Raw genomic sequence first — 14,734 nt, 5'->3', positions numbered from 1 at the left:
GGGTGTCAACGGACCGGTTTTGGATTGGATTCCGTTCAAACCAAAATTCATTTGGATGGATTGGACGGACTAATAAGACGTATTGAATTTGGACGGATTGGACGGATCAATATAAAATATTGGATTGGGCCTAGTCCATCCATAATGAATTTATATTGGATTGAGCCAATATTTGATCCATTGATAGAAGATAAGAACATAGGTGTCAATGGACCAAGTTTGAGTTGAAATCAATCTAATTTAACATGAATTTGAACAGATTGGGCAGTCTCTGGACCGGTCTATAATAGTCTAAAATATTCACTGGACTGGATTGAACCAGATCCATTTATAATACTTGCATTGAACTAGACCAGATTGAACCAAATCCAGTCTAATTGACACCCCTAATGATAGTCGGCATCGATCGGTGGAACTGGAAAGAGTTGATCTCTGGTGGGCTATGGAAGGGGAAGCCAAGGTTTCAGTTCGGCAGTAGAATGGGAGAAAAATACCGAGAGTAAGGGATTAAACCCTTTTTGCAAACGGACGTCAAATTGAGGTCCGCACGAGCCATCTTAATGCGTGTGTCCTCAGACACGCGGCGCGCATAAAATGTGTGGGACGTTTTTGGGGGGCAACTAAGTGGGGGGCAGATGCGAACCCCCTCTAGAACCCATCCCTCTCGCCCTGGTAAATGAAAGACGGGCTTTACCAAACCAATTCAGACGGTGTCTCGAGAGGTTTATCACATAAATAAAAAGATACGGTTCAAGACGTGTGCTATGATCACCTAAACCACCCCTCTTTTATAAAGCCTATCTGGTAATGAAAAGTCTAAGACCCCTTCCCCCCTATTGGTAAGGTCATGGTTTTAAAACCGAACCGGTCAGGGGTCTGGTTATCAGGTAGAACGGTCCGATCGTTCGAACTGAATGCTCGGCCTGTTCTGACAAAAAAATAAAAAATGATCAAAACCGTTCGAACGGTTAATCGCCCGGTTCAACGGTTCTCTAACCAAAATCAATAGTTTTTAGGGAAAACAGAATCGGTCAGGTGACCAATTCCCGATTTTTCTGGTATGACCGTCCGGTCCGGTCCGGTTTTGAAAACCATGGGTAAGGTAAGAAGAGTGCAGTGTCACCACAGTTGCAAAACAAAATGAAAAACATATAAATGAAGGTTTTCAGGCCAAAGCCTCCCTCAATCAAACACATGGCTCTCCTACATTCAGACACCTGTCCTTCCAAACTCTAAAACAAATTAGACATGTGTCTATTTCTGAGTAGTGGTCTTTCAAGAACAGAGCCCACTAACATGCATAGTTGAGTCCATCACAATGCATAGTCGTGTGAATTGGGAAGATCCCACTCCCAACCCTTTCCTAAAAAAAGGAAACTAAAAAATTGAGGAGAGAATTTCAAGGAATAGAAGACTCACGAAATAGCAATAAATATGCAAATTAATTTGCACAGAGCTCTGCAACTAAAAGAAATCTGCAACTCAGAGAAGTTCAGCTAACTTTCATTCGGTTAGTGCATCATCTCCCAACAACCTATGTTTCTTCCCCATTTAGATGTCATGTAACTGAATTCAAATCTTTCCTCACATTTAGAGTAGTCTTCAACTTCAGAGAAGCTTCAACCTAACTGTATTTGCTATTAGGATATTTGGTGACTAAAGTCAATTTGACTTAGTCCATCTTAGTTGTTACTTCTGTTAATAATTTCCTGGTTTGAAGGATCTTATCTTAGCTTAGATTCCTATAACAGATTGACCACGTCTTTAGGCTCTGTTTTCGCAATTCTGTTTTTGTAAGGCTTGTATAAAGTCACAGTATCTTTCATTCACTAAATGTGCTTTTGAGCTTCCAGTTATCTGTATTTTCTGTTTAAAGCTTGAGAGTACAACAATCTGGTATCGGAGCCTGGTTGAGAGAAGTTAGGAACTGCAGTATCCTAATAAGAGAGAAGAGTGAAACACTTGGTGAGAACGAGTGGAACACCTTGCGATGGCAACAGATAAATACGTCCAAGCTGATATTCCTCAGTTTGATGGTCACTACGACCATTGGGCTATGCGCATAGAGAATCTTCTCCGATCCAAACAGTATTGGCACTTGGTAGAATTAGGAATTCCTACAGTAGAAGATGGAGCTGTGCAAACAGAGGCACAAAAAGAAACAATGGAGACGTTGCGACTCACGGACCTAAAGGTGAAAAATTATCTTTTCCAGGCTATTGATCGCACTATCATGGAGACAATCCTTGACAAAGGGAGTTCAAAGAGCATATGGGACTCTATGAAACAAAAATACCAGGGGTCAACACGAGTCAAGAGAGCTCAATTGCAAGCTTTGAGAAGAGAATTTGAGGTGCTACAGATGAAAGAAGGGGAGACGGTGGATGAATACTTTGCTCGGACACTGACTACTGTTAATAAGATGAAAGTTCGTGGAGAAAAGATGGAATAGATCATAATCATTGAGAAGATTTTGAGATCGATGACTTCCAGATTTGATTATGTGGTATGTTCGATAGAGGAGTCTAATGATTTGAGCAAACTTACCATAGATGAGCTTCAAAGTAGCTTACTTGTTCATAAACAAAGAATGAACAGTCATAATAGAGGTGATGAACAAGCTTTGAATGTCTCATATGAAGGAGGAAGAGGTAGAGGCAGAGGTGGTCGAAGTGCATCTCGAGGTCGTGGAAGAGGTCGAGGCAGACAAGGATTTAACAAAGCTTTTGTGGAGTGCTACAAGTGCCACAACCTAGGACACTTCCAATACGAATGTCCTAATTGGGAAAAGGGAGTTTATTATGCTGAGTTAGATGAAGAAATGTTGCTGATGGCTCAAATGGATCTTCACAACTCTAAGACAGGAACAATGTGGTTCTTGGACTCCGGTTGCAGCAACCATATGACTGGAGATAGGCAGTGGTTTCTCCATCTAGATGAGTCTTTTAGGCAGGTTGTGAAACTCGACAATAACACCAAAATGGCAGTAATGGGGAAGGGAAGCATCAAGTTGCGAGTCAATGGCACAAGTCAGGTAATTACTAAAGTATTTTATTGTCCTGAGCTTAAAAATAATCTTCTTAGTATTGGTCAGCTACAGGAACGCAATCTAGCTATTCTAATACAGCATGGAGAATGCAAGATTTATCATCATGAACGAGGGTTGATTATGCAGACTCAAATGTCTGTTAATCGAATGTTTATTCTTCTTGCTGAAATTGAAACACAAGTAGACCAAGCTCAAGTTCCTGTCCCTACATGCTTTAAGATCACATCCGAAGATCAAACTGACTTGTGGCACCGTAGATTTGGGCACTTAAATTTCAAGGGCTTAAGAACCCTATCCTACAAGCAGATGGTGACGGGCATGCCTCCTCTCAATAGTTCATCTACAGTATGCACAGTATGTATGATAGGCAAGCAACATCGAGAAACCATTCCTACAAAGGGTTTATGGAGAGCTACAAAGAAGCTGCAACTCATACATGCCGACATCTGTGGTCCCATCACACTTGAATCAAACAGCCATAAAAGGTACATACTCACATTTATTGATGATTATAGTAGAAAGCTATGGACTTATTTTTTGAATCTCAAGTCAGAAGCATTTATTGTATTCAAAAAATTCAAGAGTAGTAGAAAAAGAAACTGGAAATGTTATATGTTGTTTTCGAACTGACCGGGGTGGAGAGTTCACCTCACTTGAATTCAATGAGTATTGCAGCTCAAATGGTATTGCTAGACAACTCACCATAGTCTACACCCCACAACAAAACGGGGTCGCAGAATGGAAGAACCGGACGATCATGAACATGGTACGATGCATGTTGACGGAGAAGCTCGTCCCTAAAGAATTCTGGCCGGAAGCTGTCAATTGGGTTGTTCACTTGCTCAACCGATGTCCTACTCTTCCTGTAAAAGATAAGACACCAGAGGAAGCATGGTCTGGCTTCAAACCTTCAGTGGCACACTTTAAGGTGTTTGGATGCATTGGACATGTGCATATCCCCGACAACAATAAACAGAAGCTTGATGATAAAAGTCTCCAGTGTGTCTTCTTAGGCTTAAGTCAAGAATCTAAAGCCTATAGGATGTATGATCCTGTGTCAAAGAAGATAATTATAAGCAGAGATATGGTGTTTGAAGAGGACAAGAAGTGGGAATAGAGTAAAACAACTAAAGGAGCTAGTTGTGCGGGTCTTGAATGGGGAGATGAAGATGGGTCACAAGAGCATGACGCAGAACACGTACATGAAGAAGAAGAGCAGGTTGTTGATGGTGCTACTGGGTCTAGTTCGTCATCAAATGAAGAAGCTGAAAACAATCCTTCAAGTCCAGTTCAAGGGAGGGTTAGAAGGGCACCAACGTGGATGGAAGATTATGTAAGTGGTGAGGGATTATCTAAAGAAGAAGAAAATAATTTCATGATGCTTAATGCCTCTAGTGATCTTGTGTCTTTTGAAGATGCTGTCAATAGCCAGAAGTGGAGAGAGGCAATGGACTTGGCAAAGCCATTGAGAAGAATGGAATTTGGGAATTGACCACACTTCCAGTTGGAGCAAAAAAAATAGGAGTAAAATGGGTATTTAAGACCAAACTAAACGAGAATGGGGAAGTAGACAAATACAAAGCAAGGCTCGTGGCCAAGGGATACTCGCAGCAGTTTGGGATCGACTACACCAAAGTTTTTGCACCTGTAGCTCGCTGGGATACCATTTGAATGATTCTAGCTCTTGCTGCTTGCAGAGGTTGGAATGTGTACCAACTCGATGTGAAGAGCGCTTTCTTGCATGGGGACTTGAATGAAGCAGTATTTATTGGGCAACCCCAAGGCTATGAAGTAAAGGGAGAAGAAGACAAGGTTTATAGACTCAAGAAGGCCCTATATGGACTCAAACAAGCTCCTCGAGCTTGGTACAGCAAAATTGAGTCATATTTCATGAAAGAAGGTTTCGAAAGGTGCCCAAATGAACATACCTTATTTACAAAGGCAAAAGGAGGGAAATTGCGTATAGTAAGTGTGTATGCTGATGATCTTATCTTCATAGGGAATGATGAAATAATGTTTGAAAAGTTCAAGAATTCTATGAAACAAGAGTTTGACATGTCTGATCTTGGAAAAATGAAATACTTTCTCGGTGTGGAGGTGGTGCAAGACAGCGAAGGAATTTTTATCAACCAAAAGAAATATGCTAATGAAGTGCTCGAAAGATTTGGCATGGAAAATAGTAATCTAGTAAAAAACCCAATTGTTCCAAGTTTTAAACTTGTAAAGGATGAAGGGTGGCGCTGGTGTTGATGCAACTGCTTACAAACAAATGGTGGGTAGTTTCATGTATATGACTGCCACTAGACCCGACTTAGCTTATGTGGTGAGCTTAATCAGTAGATTTATGGAGAGGCCAACTGAGTTGCATCAACAAGCTGTGAAGAGGGTTCTGCGTTACTTAAAGGGAACTACCGAGTTGGGAATTTTCTACAAAAGAGGTGGAGAAGAGAAGCTGGTGGCCTATTCAGATAGCGATTATGCTGGAGATGTTGAAGACCGAAAGAGTACATCAGGGTATGTGTTCTTGCTCAGTTCAGGTGCAGTAGCATGGTCCTCAAAGAAACAACCAGTGGTCACTCTCTCCACCACTAAAGCTGAGTTCATAGCAGTTGCTTCTTGCGCATGCCAAAGTGTGTGGATGCGTAGGATTCTTGAAAAACTTGGCCATAAACAAAGTAAGTGCACTGATGTTTTCTGTGACAATAGCTCTGCGATTAAATTATCAAAGAATCCAGTTATGCATGGCAGGAGCAAACACATTGATATTAGATTTCATTTTCTTCGAGATTTAACAAAGGATGGGGTTGTTAAGTTGGAGCATTGTGGTTCGAGGGATCAGTTGGCAGATATTATGACTAAGCCTTTGAGTCACGAGGTGTTCATAAGATTGAGAGAGCTGCTTGGAGTATGCTTGGCACCAAAGGTAAACTGACTACAAATTGCATGTCAGTTTAAGGGAGGGTTTGTTAGGATATTTGGTGACTAAAGTCAATTTGACTTAGTCCATCTTAGTTGTTACTTCTGTTAATAATTTTCTGGTTTGAAGGATCTTATCTTAGCTTAGATTCCTGTAACAGATTGACCACGTCTTTAGGCTCTGTTTTCGCAATTCTATTTTTGTAAGGCTTGTATAAAGTTACAGTATCTTTCATTCAATAAATGTGCTTTTGAGCTTTCAGTTATCTGTATTTTCTGTTTAAAGCTTGAGAGTACAGCATCTGCAATTCATAACATTAAGAGTAGTCTTCAACTTCAAAGAAGATTCAACTGAATTGTGTATGCAACTCATACAAGCCTACAATCTCAGAGAAACTGATTCTATCAGGTTATTTAATTTATCATGCTTTGTATTTTATTAATGTTTGAGAAGTTAGTTGACGCTATTAAGGTTTGCTTTGTTTAATTTCTATTCAAGAGTTATGCTTTAGTCGATGCATTTTCAGTTTTGTAGTTCATTGTTATTTAAATCTTCATGCTGTTTAGAAACCATCACGACCAACGGCGATCTGTAGTTGTGCTTTCTTCCATTTATGTTATCTTTTGCTTTTTATATTTTTTACATGTTTTTATATCCAAATGGGTGATAAACCACCAATATTTGGACTATCGATGTAATATGCAATGGCCTCTGTGTTCATTGCTCTAACGAGTGGATGATTTTAATGTCAGGTGAAGAGGTGAAGGTTTTTGGATAGTCGGGTCGGGTCAGTAATTGATTATAATTTGACTCCTTTAATAAAATGATTTGGCCCGGTTCATTAATTGAGTTGCAAACCCAGTTTAATTCAATTAAAATCAAACCGGTTTCATTAATTAGGAAGTTATTAATTCAACATGCTAATTAAATACTGTTAATTATTAACTAATACTAATTAATGCTATCTAATTAATTAATTCCATCTATTAATTACTAATAATAATTACTCACTGAATTAATTACTGACGGTTTAATTAAATTAAAATCAAACCGGTTTCATTAACTAGGAAGTTATTAATTCGACATGCTAATAAATTACTGTTAATTACTAAATTAATACTAATTAATTAATTACACCTATTAATTACTAATAATAATTACTCACTGAATTAATGACTGATAATAATTTCTTATAATAATTACTGCTAATACTTAATTGCTGCTATTAATTATTTATTGATAATATTGCTAATTATTATTTTGGAATGATAATTAACATCGATTTTCATAAAGGTACATAATATTTCGTAAATAACCATTTTATATTTATATTAATATGAATTAATATAAATATAATTATATATTTAGTGTTAATTATTTACATTATTATTATAAGTAATTATAATTAATACTATTATTAGTTTCCAATCAATATTTCATTTAGTGAAAGTTAAATTATAAAACTTTCACTATGGCATGTGGCGACTAGTCCGATGATGATGAGGAGACCGGTGCTAGCGAGAGCCGCATGGAGACGGATCCTCCTGCCGAAGCCTCCAACAAGGGTGAGGAGCCGCGAAGTGGTTAGAAGCCTCTTTTATTGATCCTTTATGATGTGTACCCCGAGCCTCCAAGCTCGGTTCATAGTGAAAGTCTCTTTTTTCTTTTCTTTTTTTATACTCAAAACTTTACATTAATGAAATACAAGTATTTTGGCTATCTCTGTGCAAGAAACTTTCTAAGTGTAAAAAACTCCCGAACTAGTGAACTAAACCAAAAATAGAAGTAGATATTTTCCAAGTGTTGGTTATCCCGAGTTGTCGAGCTAACAAGTTGGACTACTGATAGGGATAACTTCGCATCGTTGTGCACCGAAGTGGGCAGGCACTATAGGTATATACCCGACCTGTCCACACACGGGCTACTCGCTTAGGTGTCGGTTATCCCTCAGTGCCGAGCCATCGGGCTTGACTTCAAATGGGATCAACCTGTTGTTATATGCCAAGGTGGATTAGACATAGTAGGGTTTGGACCCAAACTGTCTATGCCTCAGGCATGAGAACTGGTTTGCCTATGCTGAAGAGGCGACTAGGACTTGTTTGCCTATAACGAAGAGGCGATTAGGACTTGTCTGCCCATGCCGAAGAGGTGACTGGGACTTATCTGCCCATGCCAAAGAGAAGACTAGGACTTATTTGCCTATGCCGAGGAGGCGACTAGGACTTATCATAGTGCCGAGGTCTTATGTCAGTTCGGCATCATAGCCCTTGGGCTTCTAGGAGTGACTCGTAGTCTTCTCTCCAATTTAGTGATCACAAGTAATATCTTCTTAGGTTGCCAATATTCCACGCTCGAGGTACTTGCTTCCCTTCTAGAGTCTCGAGCTCGTACGTACATTCCTCAAATACCCGTCTTACTCGGTACGGATCTTTCCAATTCGGTCCAAGCTTACCAACGCCGGGCTCAGGTACCATAACCTTCCAAAGAACCAAGTCACCGACGCGGAAGTGTCGCTTTTTGACCCGGGCGTTATATCACCGAGCTACTCTCTGTTGGTAAGCTGTAGTACGGATATATGCCAGGTCTCGTACTTCTTCCACCAGGTCTAGGTTGGTACGGAGCTCATCATCATTCGTCTCTTCGTCGTAGGCCTCCAAGCGTAGTGTAGGCACCTCGATATCTGTTGGGATCACCGCTTCTGTGCCATAAGTGAGGTTAAAAGGATTCTCACCTGTGGCAGTCTTGATGGTAGTTCGGTAGGCCCAGAGTACACTGGGCAGTTCGTCTACCCACAACCCTTTGGCTTGAGCTAAGCCAGCTTTCAGTCCGCGAAGTATGGCTCTGTTGGTGACTTCCGCTTGCCCGTTCACCTAGGGGTGTGCCACCGAGGTGAAATTTTGTTGATTTCCCATTTCGGTACACCAATTCTAAAACTTGATATCCTCGAATTGCTTCCCGTTATCAGAGATGAGTACCCGAGGTAGCCCGAAGCGACATACTATGTTCTTTCAAAAGAAATTTTGTATGTTGCGGGTTGTGATTGTTGTTAGAGGTTCAGCTTCCACCCACTTCGTAAAATAGTTTACTACTACGACTAGAAACTTCCTCTGTCCTGTCGCTGGCAGGAATGGGCCAAGTTTGTCAATTCTCCACTGTATGAAGGGCCATGGGCTAGTGAGGTATTTCAGATCGGCAGCAGATCGGTGGTGGATATTGGCGTGCCTCTGACACTTGTCGCACTTCTTGACAAGCTCGAGTGCATCTGCCTTCATCGTGGGCCAGTAGTAGCCTTGCCATAACGCCTTTTGTGCGAGAGCCCTGCCCCCCAAGTGTCCGCCGCACAAGCCTTCATGGGTGTCACGGAGTACGTACTCGGCCTTTGAGGGTCGCAAGTAGCGCAAGTAAGGAGCATGAAGGACCTTCTGTACAGTTGTCCGTCTATAATGACGTACTTAGCCGACTAGCGCTCTAACCTTCGGGCCGCATTGCGTTCTATAGGGAGGGTCCCGTGAAGCAGATAACTCACGAGTGGGTCGATCCATTTCAGTTATGCTTGTGCTACAGGAGCGACCTCTCCTGCCCCCCGAGAATGCTAGGCCGAGGTAAGTCTTCTATATACACGGTCCACATGGTGTTACTGCTTGTGCTGGATAATCGGGACAAAGCGTTGGCCTCAACGTTCTCGGATCTCGGGATCTATCTGATGAAGTAGGAAATGAAGTCGTGTAGGATCTCCCTAAATTTGGCCAAGTAAGCCACCATGGTGGGGTCGCGAGCTTCATACTCACCGCTGACTTGGTTGACTACGAGCTGAGAGTCGTTGCATATGATGAGGTGCTTTGCCTTCATTTCCCTTACTAGGGTGAGCCCGACGACCAATGCTTCATACTCTGCTTCGTTGTTTGATGCCACAAACCCAAACCAAAGTGCATATTCCAGCTTCACCTCGCTTGGGCCACACAGAATTATTCATGCACCACTTCCTTGTTGGTTAGACGAGAGCCGTCAACATAGAGAATCCAGGGCTCCTCGTCCCAAGTTGGACCTGCTCTAACCGGGACCGGTGCCACTTGATGCTTTCATCGTGTGTTCGAGCTCGGTCAACTCGGGAGTTGCAACACTGAATGTACATTCTGCCACAAAATCAGCCAAGTCTTGGGCTTTGATCGTCTTCCGAGGTTCATACCGGATGTTGTACTCACTTAGTTCGATAGCCCACTTCGTCAATCTGCCAGACACCTCGGGCTTGAGTAGTATCTGTCTCAGAGGCTTATTGGTGAAGACGATGATGGTGTGTGCTTGAAAGTATGGATGAAGCTTGCGAGCTGCTATGATTAACGCGTACGCTAGTTTCTCGATCTACGGGTACCTGGTTTTTGCATCCTACAAAACTTTGCTATCATAGTAGATGGGTCGTTGGACCCGATCTACCTCTTTGATTATTACCAAGCTGACCACCTTGTCACTCGCAAAGAGGTGCATCTTTAATACATCCCCTTCCTCGGGTCAGGTCAGAACCGAGGTGCGAGCTAAGTATCTTTTTAGCTCGTCGAAGGTGAGCTTACACTTTACAATCCACTCGAAGTCTTTACTCTTTTTTATGGCTTTAAAAAAGAGTAAGCAGCGATCTGTCGATTTGGACATAAAACGACTTAGGGTGGCTATCCAGTCATTCAGCCTCTGAACCTCTTTTAGTTTAAGGGGTGATCTCATATCTAAGATGGCCTTTATTTTTTCAGGGTTGACTTCGATGCCACGTCAGTTAACTATATAGCCCAAAAATTTACCCGAGGTAACCCCAAAGACACTTGTTGGGATTTAATTTCATATTATATTTTCGTAAAATTTGAAAAACACTTTTCAAATCATCTAGCAAAAAATTTGAATGATGGGTCTTCACGACCATGTCATCAACATAGCATTCGATTTTATTGCAGATTAACGGCTCAAAAATTTTATTTACAAGGTGTTGAAAGATTGCCTCGGCATTTTTTAGTCCGAAGGGCATGACCTTGTAGCAATACAACCCGAGCTTAGTTATAAAAACAATTTTTTCTTCGTCGGCAGGGTCCATCCTAATCTGATTGTAACCAAAATAGGCATCGAGGAAACTCAGCAACTCATGCCCTGAGGTCGCGTCCACTAGGCGGTTGATCTTGGGCAATAGGAAGTAGTCTTTCGGGTAAGCTCTATTCAGGTCGGTGTAATCGACGCACATGCGCCACTTGCCATTGGCCTTTTTTACCAAAATTAGGTTAATTACCCAGCTCGGGTAATGGACTTCCTTGATGAAGTCTACCACTAAGAGCTTCTGGACCTCTTCATCGACTATCCTCCAACGTTCTTGGGGTGAGGTTGCGTTTTTTCTGTCTAACCGGCCTGACTAAAGGATCAATATTTAATTTATGAGTTAAAATCTTAGAATCTATTCTGAGCATCTCTACCGCAAACCAGACAAATATATCTAAATTTTTTAGTAAGAAGCTTACCAACTGAGAGCGAAGTGGCTCATCAATCGAAGCACCGATCTGGAGAATCTTGGCTAGGTCATCGGTTGAGACCGGAATATGGACCGTCTCCTCTGTTGAGGCAGCTCGCTCATCGACATACTCTATTGGTCGCTCAAACTCGATATCAACTGCTAACTTTGCTTTTCCCTTGAGGACAGCTACGTAGAACTTGCAAGATTCAAACTAGTCACCTCATACAACTCCGATTCCATAGTCCGTTGGAAATTTCATTGCTAGATAGGTGAAGACTACCGCACGTAGGACGTGCGTAATGGAGCGATCTACTATGACATTATAAGGGGAGGGAGTTGCAACCACCAAAAACTTGTGCTCGAACTTCGTGATATTCAGCCACATGCTGGCCTCTTTAGGTACTAAGAGGCACCCGAGAAGTCTGACCTTGGGTGTCTATCAGCTTTAAGTCATTTTTTTAGAGTTACAGCTTGTCGAAGGTGTCCTTGAACAGTATATCTACTGAGCTACCCAAGTCGTCCACCAAGATGCACTAAGTCGTTAAACCTCAGTTTTATTACCAAACGTCATCGCAAGAATATTGGATCCACACGCATCGCCCTCCGTAAAGTAAATTGGTTCTTCAAGTAGTGACCTCCTCTTCGTTTTCTAGTTCGCAGACTGAGGTTCCGGCCGAAGTACACCCCACGATAATGGACCCACCACCCCGCAGATCGGTCTCTGGCAGCTGCCTGTTACAGGTCTTGGGGGCATTCTTTCTTTCGTCCCCCTGCCGGTCTGTTTGCCAATATGCCTGGTGTCTTTCTTCTCACTGTACAATGAACTCCTCGATCTCATCGTGGAAGTTCCTGCATGTGCCCGTGATTGCAATTGGGCAACACAGTTCTATTCAAACTCATCTCTATCAAGTACTATATTTATTATTTTCCTCTTTTCCATCATGATATTCAACTATTTATTATTTTAACATGGACGCTTTGCTAGCTGCATGCACACACCACACCAGACTCTACAACCCCATCAACCCAAAACACACCAAAATAACGTATATAAACATATATAACGCCCCAAAACACATTCACAGGTTTCTTCTTGAGCCCAACAGAAGCGACAAAGTACAAGTGAAGACCATTATCTCTGCAGATCGATCGACTGTAATATATTTTCCATATCAAGCGTTCACTATCATTCCACCTGCAACATGTACAGATACAAGATTCAAGTGATGATGAACAGTACTGAACAGAGTCCTATATATCCTATGCAATAACTAAATTATATATATGATGAGTACTTACCATTAGGATGGAGAACCTGACCGGTGATGTAAGAGGAATCGGTCTGAGAGGCAAGAAAGACATAGGAAGGTAAAATCTCATAGGGTTGGCCTGCTCTGCCCATCGGCACTTGTGTCCCAAATTGTGAGGTCTCCTGCTCCTGGCTAACCGACGCCGGTATAAGCGGAGTCCAAACGGGGCCCGGCGCAACCCCGTTGACACGGATCCCCTTTTGTACCAGCTGCAGGGCTAAACCCCTTGTGAAGGCCACGATAGCCCTTTGGTGGCTGTGTAGTCCAGCATATCAGCGTTTCCCTTGTACGCATTCACCGACGTGGTGTTAATGATGCTGCTCCCTTGCCTCATGTACTTCAAAGCATGCCTGACCATGAAGAAATGGGCGAAGATGTTGGTCCTGAAAACCCTCTCCAGCCGCTCCTCACCGATCTCCTCTACCGAGTTGGCCTTGTGCTGCTCCGCAGCATTATTAACCAGTATGTCGATCCTCCCATAGGCGTTTACCACCTCCTCCACTACTCGCTTGCAGTTGTGATCGTAGCCCAGGTCGGCCGCTAAGGCCATGGGATTCTTGCTGCTGGCGTCCCCGGCGTTGGCTTGTTTTATCAACTGCAGGGTGTCGTCTGCGTCCTTGTCCTCTTGACCCTTCACATAGGTGAAGGCCACGGTCGCACCCTCTAGCGCGAAGCAGTGGCACACAGCCCTCCCTATGCCCGAGTCTCCACCCGTCACTAGTGCCACCTTCCCCTGTATATCAAATATGAATTATTAATTTATTATTATTATTATATGTAATGCAACATTAATGCATATGCATTTGCATGTATGATCCTCTGAAACAGAGAAAGTACACGGAGCTTGTTAGAGGGCTTGTATTCATGGCTTGTGGAATTAGGGATGGGGTCCATGGCATGCTCCTTCCCTGGTTGCCTGTCTTGCTTCTGGGGCTGGAATTGTTGCCCGCCGGACGCCATTATTATCTCGATCGAATGCTTTTTTGGGTACTGAAGATACCGGCCGGAAATGTTACACGAACCTTTGCAGGAAAGGACGTTGTCTGATAAAAGAGTGTGATAATAATAGGAACTCCGAGCAATGACCCCTGAGGAAAAGATGGCGCGAGAGAACATGATCATCGACATGGGGTCGACAGCTTTCATTGTTAATTTGTTATGGAGCGAAGCCGTCCGCTTCTTATCTCCACGTATCAACTGCATGGACTTACGTGTCAAGTTGCATGCAGCTGGCCGGCCCCTACACGTCATTGAATAAGACAACATTGGTAATTATTTAGGAATAGAGCTGTTGTTGATAATCCCCATCGTGTCCGTGGGCCTTCAAATTCCTGAGCACAGTGTCCACTAATCCTCCTTCACTCGGCTGATTGATCAGTGAAGGGGAATGGCACAGGATTAGGAGGTTACACGTACCGATTATGAATTGAAGTCATCCGTAACAAGAGTTTCTAATTCAGCCAGGTGTATAAGTTTTTGTCTCCAGCTAATCCACCCCTGGCCTGGCAAGCCTTCGTTTAACGATGTGGCTGCAAACAATGGTGGGTGGTCCCTCAGATCTATAGTCTGAACTCTAAACCATCATCAACGCCTACCAAAAGAACAAGATTCTTTTTGACTCATTAATTCTGCTAAAGGCCCATCCTCCCTAAGTTCGAGTTATTTATCACAGTTTGGGTCAAATAATAACAATTTAATTGAATGTGGTTATAATTGCATTATTATTTGTGCATTTCCTATTTCCTATTTTCAATAAGTTTCCTTCATTTATTTATTAGATAAGATTAATAAGACAATGGTCGTTTTAATCATAAAAAAACATTATTAAAAGGGGTGATGGATATCATTTTCTTAAACAATATAGGTATCTTGGTCAATGAGAACTAAAATTTTATTGATCAATTTCCCTCTTTATTTGTTTTTTTCGTTTTTTGAGAAATTAGGGTAAGTATTTTCTAAGAAACACTTATTCCAAT

General features: G+C 42.1%; 1 protein-coding gene and 1 pseudogene across 2 annotated transcripts; one reads left to right on the top strand and one right to left on the bottom strand.

Annotated features, from left to right (window-relative positions):
- The first annotated feature begins 1,990 nt into the window (after positions 1-1,990).
- Positions 1,991-2,452, top strand: LOC148804160 (uncharacterized). Its single transcript, XM_088899720.1, has one exon. The coding sequence runs from the start codon at positions 1,991-1,993 to the stop codon at positions 2,450-2,452; it is 462 nt and encodes a 153-aa protein (XP_088755846.1).
- A 9,895-nt stretch (positions 2,453-12,347) lies between these two features.
- Positions 12,348-13,892, bottom strand: LOC104596453 (glucose and ribitol dehydrogenase-like; annotated as a pseudogene). Its single transcript, XR_016080646.1, has 3 exons — positions 13,596-13,892; positions 12,748-13,491; positions 12,348-12,643 (listed from the first exon to the last, which is right to left on the bottom strand). The product of XR_016080646.1 is annotated as a glucose and ribitol dehydrogenase-like (transcript).
- Between the last annotated feature and the right edge of the window lie 842 nt (positions 13,893-14,734).

The sequence above is a fragment of the Nelumbo nucifera genome, chromosome 1 (assembly GCF_055504915.1).
Source record: "Nelumbo nucifera cultivar China Antique chromosome 1, China Antique-T2T, whole genome shotgun sequence".
NCBI lineage: Eukaryota > Viridiplantae > Streptophyta > Magnoliopsida > Proteales > Nelumbonaceae > Nelumbo > Nelumbo nucifera.
This window is presented reverse-complemented; position numbering and strand designations above follow the sequence as displayed.